Raw genomic sequence first — 14,341 nt, forward strand, 5'->3', positions numbered from 1 at the left:
TCCCCTTCAGCAAGGAGATAGGGGTGGACACCTGGAAAGGAATTGTGACCCAAAAGGCAGGTAGAAGTTTGACAACTTAGTAGTGAAGTAGTTTACCTAGAAATGCAGGTGCCCAGGATGGGTAGTGGGAGATCACCAGGAGCCTGTGTGCCAAGTTAAGTGATTTGGGCTAGATCCACAGGGCAGGAGGAACCACTAAAGGTATTTAGGACATTGGGAAAATCGACAAAGAAGGCATAAGGTAAGGAAACCAGAGAGGCATAGGCCAATTGAGGCCCAAAATCAGATGGCTGGATACTAATCCCTGCTGCTCAGGGCTGTCACAGGCCACATCCTCTGGCATTGACCTACCTCTGAGTTCTTTTGATTTTGTACATTCCTTGAGAAGACCACATTCTGCATGCAGTCCTGAAGAATGGGCTGGTTTCTTAAACACTCCTGTTCACCCTGCCAAGCCTAGGCGCAAAAGTTTAGGCTCCTGTATGGGAGGCATCCTATTGTGGCTTCACCAGCACCCTATTCTCTCCAGAGCCTGGGTTTGGTCTGGCACAAGGGATGGTATGTGAATGCCCAACAAATAAATGGCAGAGACAACTAAAGGGCCCTTCCCTCCAGGCCTCCATGAGCAGTTGTGTCCACACTGGCTGTGACAGTCCTCTCAGAGCCTCTGCCTTTTCTAATCAGGGTCCAAATGGGTTGATACTTTTCTGTGCTGGTCACAATAGTTTCCGTCAAAGATCCTTTGGAAGAAGTCAGGGGAGGCTGCCGCAACTCTTAAAACTCACAAAGCATCTCTGAGAATAACTTCACCCATAGTGGTGTCTCAGGACCTGCCACCATTTTCCTGGAGGAGCCCTGGTTCTCCTCTCTAGCAGCTGGAGGACAGCAGCTTCCCAGTTGTCCTCTCTGCCTGTGCAGACCCCTCCCTCCAACCTCTGGTTATTTAAAAAGTCCTGGGTTAATGTGTCCCCTTCTGGGACAGTCTAGGTGTTGGAAGAACCTGGAAAAGAGCCCCTGCATGGGTGCCTGTGGGAAGGATTAGGTGCAGGAAAGCTGTTCCTGCCCATTGGTAGGGGAAGGTGAACAGTGGGGCTCTGCACATTGCCCTGGGGCAGTTATTTGAGACTGCAGGGCAGCCTGGCCAAGGATAAGCCTGTCTCCTGTTGCATCAGATGGTTCTCTGGGGACCTGAGCTGGGAGCCTCTGCCAGGTCTTTAAATAGCTGCCCCATTGATCTGGCCTCCCAGGCAGTGCGGGCAGCGCTGGGTCGCCCTGCATGTGGCGCTCAGGTTTCCCTCCTGGGGGCTGGGGTCAAGTGCCAGGTAATCGCACCGATTTTCCTCTGATCTGGTGCTCCCCACACGCCGTCTCCTAGAACTGGGGAAGGGGAGGGAGGAGGCGTGGTCCCACCACTTCATCAGTGACTGAATATAGCCTCCGCTGCTTACCAGTGAGGAGTGTCTGGGTATTGTGGAGTGAGTGGTATTGCCCTCAAGACTATAGTTGACTTTCAGCACAGGGGATAATGACAGTAACTTCCTGCAGGATTGTTACAGGGATCAAACGCACATAAAATGCTTAACAGGGGACCTGGACTCAATAGACGGTTGTCTTTTCTTGTAGTTTCTTCCTGCTGCTGCTGCTTATAGGCTTATGTATGTATGTGTGTATATATATATATATATATATATATATATATATATATATATATATCTTGTATGCTTATATATATTTTACATGTGTCTGTCCATTTCCCCCCCCCCCACATCCATATCCCTCCACCCTGGCCTTCTGACAAAGCCAGCACCATTTTGTAAGGGACTGTAGCTTCTCCCCAAAACTGATGGGAAAGTGAGATTTTTAGATTGCCATCACACAACAAACATAGCCACCTTAGTTCGGGTGGGCAGGTAAAGTCCAGTGAGAGGGGCAGCCTGGTAACTGTTGTAGGCTCCTCCCATCTCCCAAGCACTAAAAAAAGGTCACTTTCTCTTTAAATGCAAATTACCTCCTGCAAGCTCTGCTTCCACACGCTCAGTTCCCTAGGAGGGGAGCGCTAAGAGCGGAGGGAACCACGCTTCTGCCTCACTCCAGACCCCAAACCTCCAGGTCAGTTGCCCGCTTCTGGGGTGTGGGGGGTGTGGAACATCGCGGGTCCGATGCTGCATTTCGGATCCTGGCTCCCCAGCTGAGGGATCCATTTGGCACACGGCTTTGAAGACTGAGTGTAGGAAATAGATCCCAGGTGGCCCCCAGCCATTCCTGGGAAGCAGGGGCTCCTGCTCTTCTATCAAGACTTTAACTGGGCCAAGCTGCAGCAACGCATGGCAGAGGACGTGCTCCTATCTCCTCTCCACCACACACCCCCTGGGGACCAGCCAGCCGGGTGCCAATTTCAATGCTTATGCCCCCAGTGCCGCCGCCACCATCCTAGAGTGCAGACGCGGGCTTGGTGGCTGCAGCCTGGAGTGAGCAGCTGGGGAAAGCCCCTGTAGAGGGCCCCGGGCCTCCATCGGGAGGACCTCGGCAGACCTGAGACTTAGGGGGTGGAGCTGGACCGGAGGCTGAGCGGTACCAGCCACAGGCGCAGCCATTGTTGGAGGCCAAGACAGCCAGCTGCCCGACCACTCACCCCACCCTGGCTGCAGCTGAAGCGGAGCAGGGCCTTTCTGACCGGGGACGGTGAAGCAGCAGGAAGCCTGTCCCAGGGAACTTCTGGGAGTTGCCTGATGTTTGCAGTTGGGGGTGGGCGGAAGAGGAGGGATGCCAGCGTAGAAGTAGCGGAACCCACAGTGAACCCTGTCCCGGAGGCTGTGGCTTCTCCCTCGTCCCCCATCCACTGCTTGACACCGAGGTCTTCCCAGGTGCCCCCACCCACACCTTGGTCACCACCCTTTGCTGACAGGGTTTGTCAGCATCTGCCTGGACACTCGATTAAATAGAAGAAGGTCTAGTTAATACACCCCTAATCCTCAACTGGCCTCTCCTGCCAGCTCACATCCACCCTGCCCCTCCCCTCCGTGTTTCCTCTCCCAGGTCCGCCCCCTCAGCTCCTGGGACAGGAAATCCCAACAGCAGAGGAACAGTGTCTGGTCCAGCCCTTTCACGCAGGGCTCAGGTTTTCAGTTAGGGCTGGAGGGCAGGTGGGAGACCTGGGATGGGTCACGGAAGGTCCTTCACGTACACATCCAAGACCCTAGCAGTGAGGCACCGACATCTGGCCCTGCCCATACTTGACAGAGAAGGGGACAGAGGTCCCAGTTGGTATGAGGGGACAGTTAGAAGTTCCCAGGGCCCTTCCTTTGCAGCTCTCAGGGGTTGCTGGGGGAAGTGACGACTTAGCCTCTCATTGTCTCAGTGGGTCCTGAGGCTCAGCCAGCATCCAATGGAGGACAAGAAGAAGAAAAGGAGTCCCAAGCCCTGCCTGACCCAGCCAGCCCAGGCCCCGGGCACATTACGAAGGGTCCCTGTGCCCACCAGCCACAGCGGCTCCTTAGCCCTGGGACTCCCTCATCTGCCATCCCCCAAGCAGCGAGCCAAGTTCAAGAGGTGGGTACAGAAGAAAAGTAGGGCAAGGAGGGAGGGACCCCCAACTCAAGCCTTGTGGGAAGGAAGTAAAGCCAACCTTAGCCTAGTTACTTAGCAATGATTGATGCCTTCCCTTGGACTAAGAACTCAGAGATGCCTCAGACCCAGTCCTTGTCCTCAGTGTAGGGAAAAGGCTAGATGGGTCACTGGGATCCCACACTGTGCTGATGCCCTCAGCAGGGAGTGAGCAGTGCTGCCGGAAAGTGACAGGCTGTGGGGCACACCGGGCAGAGACAATGTCTAAGCTGAAGGGCTTGCCTGACATAAGTACGGAAGAAATACATTGCCTGGAAGGTTCCCAGAATCACAGGTGGTTGGGGGCCCTGGAGTGTCATGGAGCAGGAGATGGTAAGGGGATGCTCAGGAGTACAATTTGAATTTTCTGCTTAATTTTTCTTAATGGTAGGGAATTTACACCTTACCCTAAATGTGTCCCTGTTAGTGTCCCGCTAAACACCAGGTGTTCTTTCTCCCATTACTGTGCCTCCCTGTGGCTTTGCACACTACCTGCCCAAGAGATATGGCTGGGGATGACCACAGTAGGGTGTCACTGAAGCTCAGGGCTGGAGCAGGAACAGAGGAAATGAGACAGAAGAGAAGGTTCTGGTGGGTAAGGGAGGGGCAGACTGGGAAGGGTCCTTCAGTGTTTCCCTGGGGACAAAGAAAATTCAAAACCGTTTTGAAATAGAAGAGGAGCGCAGAAAGACATTTTTGGGAGAGGTAAGAGGGCTCTAGTGGCAATAAGGAGTAACTGTCCCCAGTGAGGACAAGTGATTCACCCAAAGCCACGGGAGGAATGAGTGCAGGGCTCAGACGAGAACCCCAAAGCCGCCTTCCAGGCATGGTTCTGGCTATGAGTGTCATCTGCAGAAAAAGACTTCTTTTGACCTCTTCTGCCTACCCCTCCTCACCCGCTCCCTTCCCTTCCCAATCCTGGTGCCAGGGTAGAAGAGAAGAACAAACATCCCTTTATGGTCGGGAGTAGATAGGAAGATGAATTAGTGCATAGACAGATGGCATAAAAGACTTTGGGGTACCAGGCCGCCCCCACCCTGTGACCATGGTCCATGCCCACCCCACCCAGGGTAGGCAAGGAGAAATGCCGCCCGGTGCTGGCCGGAAGTGGGGGTGGCTCTGCAGGCACCCCGCTGCAGCACTCGTTTCTGACCGAGGGGACGGACGTCTATGAGATGGAGGGGGGACTGTTGAACCTGCTCAATGATTTTCATTCAGGCCGGCTGCAGGCCTTCGGTGAGTCCCATGGGCTGGGCTGAGAGGGTGGGGGCGGGGGCAGACACGGCTGGAGGGCCTGGTCTCTGGGCGGTGGCTGGGGCCAGGGTCCCAAGCTGCTCCCAGGGCTCAGACAGGTGTTGTCCAGGGAAGGAATGCTCCTTTGAGCAGTTGGAGCACGTGCGGGAGATGCAGGAGAAGCTGGCCCGGCTGCACTTCAGCCTAGACGTGTGTGGGGAAGAGGAGGAAGAGGAGGAGGAAGAGGACGGGGTCACTGAGGGACTGCCAGAGGAGCAGAAGAAGACGATGGCCGACCGAAACCTGGACCAGCTGCTTAGCAATGTGGGTCAGGGCTGGGTGCTTTGGTTCTTGGGGACATTAGAGGGTGGGGGAGGTACATCATCCTAAGACTAGTCCTGGACCCGGGGTGAAAAGCTGGGGGGTGCATGGAGCCTCAACCCCCACCAGAAGATGGCTGGAAAAGCATCTGGGTCTGGGCCTGGTGCCTCTCCCGACAGAAACCTCCTTTTCTCTCTGTTGACAGCTGGAAGATCTTAGTAACTCTATGTATCCTTTTCAAGGGACCTTGGCAGCATGTACATGTGTCCCCACCTCCCACAGAAGAAATCAGTTTTCTTCTCCTCACCACCCTCTAGGAGTATTTACAATATAACCAACATCTCCCCTTTCAGTCCTGCTAAAGCGGAATTGGCCACAAACTGCCCCCATGCAGAGTTCTCCCGAATATCAGGAGAAAAGCCATTGCAGGGAATGTGATTTATCTACTTATGAAAATCTCTGCAAGTGAGGCCTCTGGCTGGCTCAGTCGGTAGAGCAGGGTACTCTTGATCTCAGGAACACGAGTTCAAGCCCCATGTTGGCAGAAAATCTTTGCAAGCACTTTACTGACACCATGGCAAAACTTGCCTGACGTCTTTCTACTTTTTCAACATTCAACAATTATTTTTCACTGATTTAGATGATCTCCACATCTAGTCTCAGCCAGAAGTAGTGCGGGTGCATGTAACTGCATGATCTAGAGCGAAAGAGCAGGCGGGGGGGGGGGGGCTGGTGGGAGGGGAGGGAAGCCACCCAGCAAGAAGGGCAGGTGTGGACTGCAACCTGGACCACAGACCACCTGAGTCCTTCGCCCCTGCCCCTTTGTGCAATTGAGGAAACTAAGCCTGTTTAGGATGGGGAGACAGGGCTGGAAAGACTGGGGTCCAAAGCATCGCAATCCTTGACTGGCACAGACAGAAGTTGCACCTGGCCGAGAATGCCGAGCCTGAGGAGCAGTCAGCTGTGTAGGTGTCGGACCCAGGACCAGACTGCCTCTCTCATTCCCTTCAAACTGTGACTTTTTACGAACTCGATCGGGTATTCCGCGGCCCCCCAGGTGCTACGGGGGAGGGGGGCGCTGGATGAAATTAAACCAGAAAGAAAGACACCGGCTCCGTGTGCTCCCTCCCCTCCTTGCGCCTTTACTCGGCCGGGGACCGCAGGCCCGGGCCTCCGCAGAGACACCGCTGCGCGACACACTGGTTTAGGCGGAACCGCTCAGGAGCTGGAATTCCCAGCGTAGTTCTGGAAGCTGGAGTTGGAGGCAGGTGCCAGGAGCTGGCGGCCACCGCGGGAGGAGCAAGGTTGCCGTGGAGACGGCGGGGGCGGGGCCTGTGCGCGGCGCGGACTAGTGACGCACGGCGCAGGCGCGCGGCAGGCGGCCGGTCCGTTGGCGCCCGGATGGAGCGGGAGCGGTTGCTTCGCGGGGTGTCGGTGCTGCAGGTGCGGAGCGGGCTGGGAGTGCATGATTCCCACCACGGGGTCTCGGACTGGGGTCTTCGAACGAGATGAAGCTACCACGTTCGGCCACCTACCCTCGTGCCCGCCTCCGGAGTTACCGACCCACCCCCACCGCCCTGACGAATGCTGGGACCCACGGGCCCCCACCGGCCTTCCACTCCCACCACACGTTCCTGCGGGATCCAGGAAGTGGCGGGAAGGGCCTCAAATCGAAGAGGGGGATCCAGTCCAGCATCCTCCCTTGAACCCCCGGAGACTGTTCTTACAGCGTCACCTATCCTTTTCCCGCGGCCAGGTCCCCTCTTAGAGTCACTGGGATGAGCTCTCCAGGAGAATCCTCCAGGAACCCCCCCCCCACTTTTGCAGTGATAAGCGTTTTCTTTCCCCCTTATTCTTCACACCAGGCCTGCGTCCGGGGCTTCTTGGTCCGACGCCACATCCAGAGACTGCGAGATGAGTATGAGGCTGTTGTACGCGAAATCGAGGGTGACCTGGGCACGCTTCAGTGGACAGAGGGTTGGATTCCCAGGCCCCAGTTTCTCCCAGAGGTAGTACAAACCCCAGTGGAAGAAGGGAGGGAAAGGAGGGACCTGGGCAGGGGATTCGAGGAAACGGTAGAAACCACCCTTCCTATTGACAAGTTTTTCTCAGTGGAAGGACCAGCAGACTCCACTCCTCATATCCCAGTCCTTAGTCCTTACTGCCTTATACGCTAAATCTTGGCACCCAGAAATTTGGAAGGTTTAGCTGTCAGGTTCTCCTACTTCTGTTTTCTCAGAAAGCAAAATCCCATCGGACCTGTAAACCCCAAGAGAGGGCACCAAATCCAGAACAGCAATGGCGGGGCCGCTTCTCATGTAAAGAACCTGAGAGAGAAGCTGTCTTTGGAGAGATGATGCTGAAGCAATCAGGACAGAGCTCAGCAAACTCGGGAAGTCTTCCCTGCAGAGGTGACAGTCCCCCGCCTCAGGATGAGCACAGCAGGCAAGCCAGGAATCCCAGCCAAGAGGAGACCAGAGCTATGTCAGGGATGGAAAACCCAGGTACCTCTCTGCCTAGACTGAGGACAAACCCCTGACACTCTCTGAGCCTTAGCTTTCCCATCTGAAACGCCAAAGGCTTGTGCTAGATAAGCTGCATCTCTCTTCTTCCCGATGCCTGGTTAAGGGCAACTTCGGGGTGGGCAGGAGGAGAGTGTCAGGGCCAAATGATAGGCCAGTGCCCAGTGTATACCCCTAAAAGCCTTCTCCCTTTTTCCCTCCCTCCTTCACAGAAGCTGTAGGTCCAGAACTGCCCCACAGCCAGACCAAGCTTCAGGAACTCCAGTACCACCACAGCCACTTGGCCATGGAACTGCTGTGGCTACAACAGGCCATCAATAGCCGTAAGGAGGTAGCCACTAATTTGAAGCCTTTGCTGCACGTTTAGGGCCAAGGGAGGAGGTTAGGGAAAAGCCTCCTGCTATGCTCAGACAGTCCTGCCTGGTACAGTGTCTTTTCTCTTCCCCAACAGTACCTAATTCTCAAACAGACACTGACATCCCCGGAGGCGAGCCAGATGAGAGACAAGCCCAGCATGTGCCCAGACCACAGGGCTCAGACCTGTGTGAGGGCTGGGTCACAAACAAGCCCACCACTGAAAGACAAGTTCTACAGAGAGGGGACCATTAAAGACCCAGACCATGTAGATAACTCCTCCTGGAGGCTGAAATCACAACCCCACAAGTCCCTGGAAAGCCTGGCCACTACAGACAAAACCACTGCTGGGGTCAAGTACAGGGATCCATGTAACAGGAGGGCTAGAGCACAGCTGCCCACACTATCCAATAACCAGGCCTTAGAGAACAGGCTCACTAGAGAGCCATACCGTGGAGGGGCCTGCCTGCAGTTGATGAGAGTCCCGGAGGACCAGATCCCCAAAGGCCTCGAACCTAGGGGCTACTGTTCTGAAAAAGCCAGGATGCAGGTGCCCACACTTGGTGAGGACCCGGATATTGAGGATAAGTCTCCCAGAAAGCCAGAACGCAAAGAGCCTGATTGCCAAAGAGCTAGGCCACGAGAGTTGGACCTCTCAGAGGACCATGGCATCTGGGATGAGACCTTGGCAGAGCATGGTGGCCAGGATCTCTGGGAGACTAAGCCACCCAAGGGCCAGATCCCTAGTGAGAAAAGCTGCAGAGATAGAACCTCCAGTGAACCTAGCCATGAACAATCGACAAACCAGAGGGCTGTACCATGGCGATCGAGGCCACCTAAGAAACTGTCTTTGACAGAGTCTGCCCACACAGGAGAGGACCACTGGAAGGACAAGCCATGGAAAACAGGACCACCAGGCTAGACCCTGGGGAGCCAGGGCCTCATCCTTGCTCCCTGGTACTAGCTCTACCTCCTGCCCTTGGCCATTGGTGGCTCATGGGGCCAAGAGAAGCTGGAGCAGAGAGCTGGCACCGGTATAGGGAGGGGTGGGAGGATACGCTTTCATCTTCCGCCTGTGGCTTACTCCAAATTTGGGGGCAGGGAGTTACCTGGGATAAGTAAAGTGGGGAGCCTGGTGGAGAATAAAGGTTTTTCTTGGCTTCTGCACCTGGCTGTGTTTGTCTTCTGCCTCTGTTTAGGACAGACACTGGGGCCCACGTGTTCCTTTCCTGCTGGCATGGGGCATCTTCCCCAGGGCTGGGAACCACAGTCCAGGGGCAGACTGGCCATCCTTAGGAACAGTCCCCAAAGCTGATCCACCTTTGAGCTCAGCCCTTGGGCTGCAGGGTGGCAGAGAGCTTCAGAGAATTCCTCCCTCTATCCAGTATTGGAACATCTGTGTTTCAGTGCAATCTCCACCACTGCCTCCCTCACTGAGCCCCAGGGTCTTCCCTTCCAGTGTAGTGATCAGATCCACCCTACTCTGTGTGGCTGGATGAGACCCTGAACACAGACAGATGCTCCTGCGGAGTCTCTCCCCACCTTCCTGGGCGAGGGTGCAGGACTCCGCCTCTGATTGGCACTGTTCCCAGCCTGCCTAGTTGCCTGGCAACAGCTCCGCGTCTCTTGCCGAGGACACACTATGGCCAGTGGTGGCAATCCAGCAGCCAAGAGGGTAGTGGTATACCGGAATGGGGACCCCTTCTCCCCAGGCTGCCAGCTGGTGGTGAGTCAACGCCGCTTTCCCACCCTGGAGACCTTCCTCTGTGAGGTGACATCGGCTGTGCAGGCCCCAGTGGCTGTGCGGGCCCTCTATACGCCTTGTCATGGCCACCCTGTCACGGACCTGGCGGACCTGCAGAACGGAGGGCAGTATGTGGCTGCTGGCTTTGAAAGATTCCGCAAGCTGCAGTGAGTGGGCTGGGGCTGCTTAGGGCCTTGGGAGGGAGGTAATTGCAAGCGCAGTAGCACGTGTTCAGTACTACGTACGTGCAGGCACTTTACGTGTTCTCCTCTGGAATATGGCAGCCCTACGCAGGAGGTGGTCTTATCCCTGTTCTTTAGAAGACAATCAAGGAAACTTGCCTAAGAGTACCCAACAAATAGTGGAGTCATGGCTCTGGGTGAAGTCTGATGTTCATGCCCACCACCGTCAGGACTAGAACATTCTCCAGCAGGTTGAGCCCCTTTTTCCAAAGGCTCTTGATTGGATTCTACCACCATCACCACCAAACACTTAAATCCATCTAGCACTTCCTCCTTGCTGTGATTAGGTCTCCTATGCTCCCCACTGGGCTGGAGCCACCCCCTTTGCAGGGTAGGACCATGCCTTCCAAGATGGGAAAAGAATTTGAGCATCTGAGCTTCCAGGTGCTACTGAGCTGTTGATGGTAGCATAAGGAGCAAGGGGTGGGAAGTCATTCAGACTTAGAACCTGGGCCCTGTCACCTGTTACTTCTGTGTTACTTTAGATGAGTACTTAGCTTTCAGTCTTCTAGAAAATGAGATAAAACCTCATGAATGAGAAAACTTCTGAGCTACAGTAAGATGCTTAATGAACTAGTTTCTCTTGACCTTTAATCTTAATGGTTTGTGTCTGAGACCCCGGTCTGGGTGGTCAGCCTGATGCAGGGCCCTAAGGCAGGCTCAAAGGTCAGGATGTTTCTGGACTGAGGTGTCTTGAGACTGGCCCAGTGGGAATGGATACCTGCTAAGCTGAGCCCCAGACCCTCACTCTGGCAGCTAGCAGGGTGTTGAGGACCCAGGCTCCCGAGATGACCTGTGACCCATCTGTCTTTTCAGCTATTTACCCCCTGGACGGAAGGCTCCAGGTGGAAAGAGCAGCAGACTACCAGTGAGTGGGGGTGGGTGGGTGGGTGCTGGCTTCTAGCCCTCTGTCTTCTCCCTGCTCTTGGGATTGTTCCCAGTTCGGTCTGGGAAATCAGGGGCCCTGGAAGTAGCAGGATCTGCTGCTGGGAGGCAGGGCACTCTCCACACCCTCTCTGGAGCCAGCTGCTACCCTTCCTGGGGTGCAGGATTTCAAGATGCTATCCCTTGCTCCTTTCCCAGCCTCTCCCTTTACCTCCAGGTTGTGGTCCCCAAAGGAAAAAGGAAGCTGTAAAACACACGAGGGCAAGGGGATGGTTGGAATGTGACTTCAGGGAGGGAGAAGCTCCCTTTGGTGAAAGGTGTGACCAGTCCCATCCCTCCTTGTCCCCTCCTTCAACCACCCTACCCACCTCAGACGAACCCACCCCTAACCAAAGGCCTCAACTGTCTTCTGATCTGAGGGCCTGACTTGGGTTTCAGGATCCTCCTGAGACTCACTGCCCATGTGATGGGACCTGTGGACCACGACCACCAGCAGGTTCCCCCTGCTATATCCAGTGAGTGCTGGTGTCGGGGAGCAGGAGCACAGATTTTGTTTCAGTAAGACCAAGATGTGGGTGGGATTGTTCCAGAAGCCCCTGGTCTCTGATGGGGATATAAAAAGTCCCAACATGCCTGATGGGTGAAAATGGACCAATGTTCTTAGACCATTTTCTGGCCCTGTGCTACCCTTCTTCCTCTCATACGTGGGGAGTGCTAGGGACTCTTCTCCTTACCAGGCTGCTCTTTGTCCCAGTGTGTTCAGGAATGGGGACCTGTTAAGTCCCCCATTTAGCCTGAAGCTGTCCCAGGCGGCCAGCGAGGACTGGAAAACAGTGTTGAAGCTCCTGACTGAGAAGGCCAAACTACAGACCGGAGCTGTGTGCAAGTGAGTATGGGGACTGAGGAGACCCAAAAGTCCCTGGAGGGCATCTCCCTACAGTTTTCGGCTGTCCTTAAGGACAACAAGGCAAAAGAAAACATGTTTCCCCAAATGGCACTTCCTTCTATGCTGAGCCCTTGGAGCCCGGCAGAGCCTAGGAGACTGGCCCAGATGTCCAGAGGGCAAGTGGCCAAAGGGTGCCTTGGAATAGTTGTACCCAACCCGTCACAGTCTGCTAAACATGAACAGGGATCTTGTCTACCGGCCCTTACCCACCTACCTCTCTCTCCCAGACTCTGCACCCTGGAAGGGCTCCCACTGTCAGCAAGAGAGGCTCTGGTGAATGGCCATTACTATGTGGCTGTGGGAAAGGATGAGTTCAAGGCCCTCCCCTATCTGGAGCTGCTGGTGCCTAGCCCCTCACTGCCCAGGGGCTGCTGGTATGTATGTGTGAGGCGGTGGGTAGCAGGGTAGAGCAGCAGAAGCCACCCTGATTCCATGCCTTTCTCTGCCTACTATAAACTTTTTCTTTTTTTTTGTTGCAGGCACCCTCCAGACCCAAAGTCTAGGCCTCACAAGCAGCAGGTAGGTGATGGGGGAGGCCACGGGAGGCAGGAAAGATGAGGGGTGACTGGCTGACTTCTCCTCCAGCTCAGGCTCTCACCACATGTCCCTGCGTCCTCTCAGTCACCTTGTGAAACAGAGGCTATCGTTCCCATTTTCTAGTGGAGACACTGAAGTTCAAAGGAGTGAACTAATTTGTGCAGGATGGCACAATTATTGAGTGGCAGGGGCCAGACCAGAACCTGGTCTAAGAGACAGCTCAACCAGGCTCCTCGAAGATCTTTAGACTGAGTTGCTGGTCCTAAAGCCTTTCTGCCAGGTTGGATGCTGGGAGAAAAAACTGGCATATCTGACATAGCAAGATCCAAAGGAGCTTATCCGCTCCCCAGCTGATCCCAGACCTGAGCCCTCCCAAAAGATGAGCCAGTGAGTACTGGGGGGTTCGGGGCACAGCCTGGCTTCACTGGGCTTCTTGAGTGCCAGGCACCAGCTGTTCTGTCCCTGGATAAGGCAGCCTGATGGGAAGAGGGAGCCAGGAGGGAGCATGCAGGCTATGAAGATGGACGGCATCTCTCCCAAGCTCCCGCAGACACCAAGGGCATTCAAGCGTGGCCTGGCAGGAGAGAAGGCAAGAAGAGCCAGCATCCACAGCCCAAGCCCAGTCTTCCCTCTACAGGCCCATGGCCACGGGGCACAGGCAACCCAGCCCTCTACAAAGGAGCCAAGCCAAATTGAGCCATCTGCTTTTCATGCCAGACGCCAGCAGGCCATTCAGCCAAGAAGCAGGCTCCCCACTCTCTCATTTCCATCAGGTGAGGGGACCCTGGGACCCTCTCACCCACCCTCTGACAGGGATCCAGGATGGTCCCTGCTGTCATGGGAGAGGTCTATGGGGGCAGAATGCCTGGGTACAGGGCCGGCCCTGACCTCAGCACAAATCTTTCCTGCTCCCCCATGTGCACATGCGGTCCCTGGCCTCTTCGCAGGGACCTGGCAATACAGAAAGAGGCACAGGGAAACTCAAAGCACTGAAACTTCAGCGGGGGGTTTGAAAGGGATGGAGGCCAAAGGCCTGCCTGGGAGCTATGCTGCCATCCTCTGAGGTAGTAGGGAACGTGGAGCAAGGCTCAGGGGAGGGCAGGGGGAGGGGCTGGGAGAGAAGGTCAAGGGAATGATGGCTCCTCAGCCTGGGCATCAGCCCGCACTGCGTCCCTCATCAGGAGTCAAAGGAGTATATGAGGCTCCCCACCCAAGGAAGGAGACAGCGGGGGCCCAGGAAGTGCCAGATGATGAAGACACCTGTGCAGAGGAACCCTTGGATCAGGTGTGCCGGGGCTGGAAGCAGTATGTTGGTTCAGGAGTTCTGAGCTGGAATCGCAGCCCTGGGTCCCAGGGGCAGTTCCCCCTTGGCGCCGTAAGCAGATTGAACTCTCCAAGCCCAACCTCCTACCTTGTTAAATGAAAAGCAGATCCAGATTTCTAGTCTCTTCCTTTCCTGGGGTCAGAAACTTCGGCTGAGGGCTGGAGACAAGGGATGCTAATGCTCCATTATGTACGGCCTTCCGCCTCCTCTAGAGGGCAGCGCAGATGGTGGACGAGGCCCTGTGCCTGGAAAAGCAGCCTGGGACTGGGGCAGGGATCTCAGCCTCAGCCCTGTCTCTGCCATCTTGGGCACCAGCAGCTCCAGCCGGGAACTGGGGCGTCCACTCTGCAGCCACCATTTGTCCTTGCCTCCAGCAGCCTGTTCCAGGGGACCCAGCGCCCCGCCTGGGCTCACAGGATACCCTGTAGCCCTCTCAGCCCTGCCCCACTCTTCTGCTCCTAAACCCACATCCTAGTCTTACTTTCCTTTGAATAGAGCAGCCCTAGCCATGGAGGCCATGTCCTTAAGGGATTATCTGGCCAGAGAGAAGAGGAGCCAACCAACCTTTGTAGCCAAGAGAGACTACAAACTTGAGAGCAGGCCTGTCACAATAAAAGAATACTTACTATC

General features: G+C 55.4%; 3 protein-coding genes across 6 annotated transcripts; all 3 read left to right on the plus strand.

Moving 5' to 3' along the window:
- Positions 1-1,775: 1,775 nt before the first annotated feature.
- Positions 1,776-6,265, plus strand: CCDC28B (coiled-coil domain containing 28B). The gene is made up of 6 exons (XM_030326518.1): positions 1,776-2,109; positions 3,359-3,549; positions 4,673-4,839; positions 4,967-5,160; positions 5,363-5,385; positions 6,072-6,265. Exons 2-6 carry the CDS (start codon positions 3,386-3,388, stop codon positions 6,124-6,126), a joined length of 603 nt encoding a protein of 200 aa, XP_030182378.1. The 5' UTR covers positions 1,776-2,109; positions 3,359-3,385; the 3' UTR covers positions 6,127-6,265.
- Positions 6,266-6,521: 256 nt separating this feature from the next.
- IQCC (IQ motif containing C) lies at positions 6,522-9,200 on the plus strand. Of its 2 annotated transcripts, XM_030326509.1 has the most exons (5): positions 6,522-6,600; positions 7,023-7,166; positions 7,397-7,661; positions 7,892-8,010; positions 8,131-9,200. In XM_030326509.1, exons 1-5 carry the CDS (start codon positions 6,559-6,561, stop codon positions 8,953-8,955), a joined length of 1,395 nt encoding a protein of 464 aa, XP_030182369.1. In that variant the 5' UTR covers positions 6,522-6,558; the 3' UTR covers positions 8,956-9,200. The 2 variants fall into 2 exon arrangements, with proteins under 2 accessions (XP_030182369.1, XP_030182368.1); XM_030326508.2 differs by having other exon boundaries at positions 6,539-7,166.
- Positions 9,201-9,270: 70 nt separating this feature from the next.
- Positions 9,271-14,340, plus strand: DCDC2B (doublecortin domain containing 2B). Of its 3 annotated transcripts, none has more exons than XM_030326511.1 (9): positions 9,271-9,944; positions 10,836-10,887; positions 11,343-11,419; positions 11,659-11,790; positions 12,078-12,224; positions 12,330-12,369; positions 13,025-13,160; positions 13,569-13,672; positions 13,924-14,340. In XM_030326511.1, the coding sequence occupies exons 1-9, from the start codon at positions 9,676-9,678 to the stop codon at positions 14,137-14,139; spliced, it is 1,173 nt and encodes a 390-aa protein (XP_030182371.1). In that variant the 5' UTR covers positions 9,271-9,675; the 3' UTR covers positions 14,140-14,340. The 3 variants fall into 3 exon arrangements, with proteins under 3 accessions (XP_030182371.1, XP_030182373.1, XP_030182376.1); XM_030326513.1 differs by having other exon boundaries at positions 9,783-9,944; positions 11,343-11,462; positions 12,929-13,160; XM_030326516.1 differs by lacking the exon at positions 11,343-11,419 and having other exon boundaries at positions 9,783-9,944; positions 12,929-13,160.
- Position 14,341: the final 1 nt, after the last annotated feature.

Source organism: Lynx canadensis, chromosome C1, assembly GCF_007474595.2.
Source record: "Lynx canadensis isolate LIC74 chromosome C1, mLynCan4.pri.v2, whole genome shotgun sequence".
Classification (NCBI taxonomy): Eukaryota; Metazoa; Chordata; class Mammalia; order Carnivora; family Felidae; genus Lynx; species Lynx canadensis.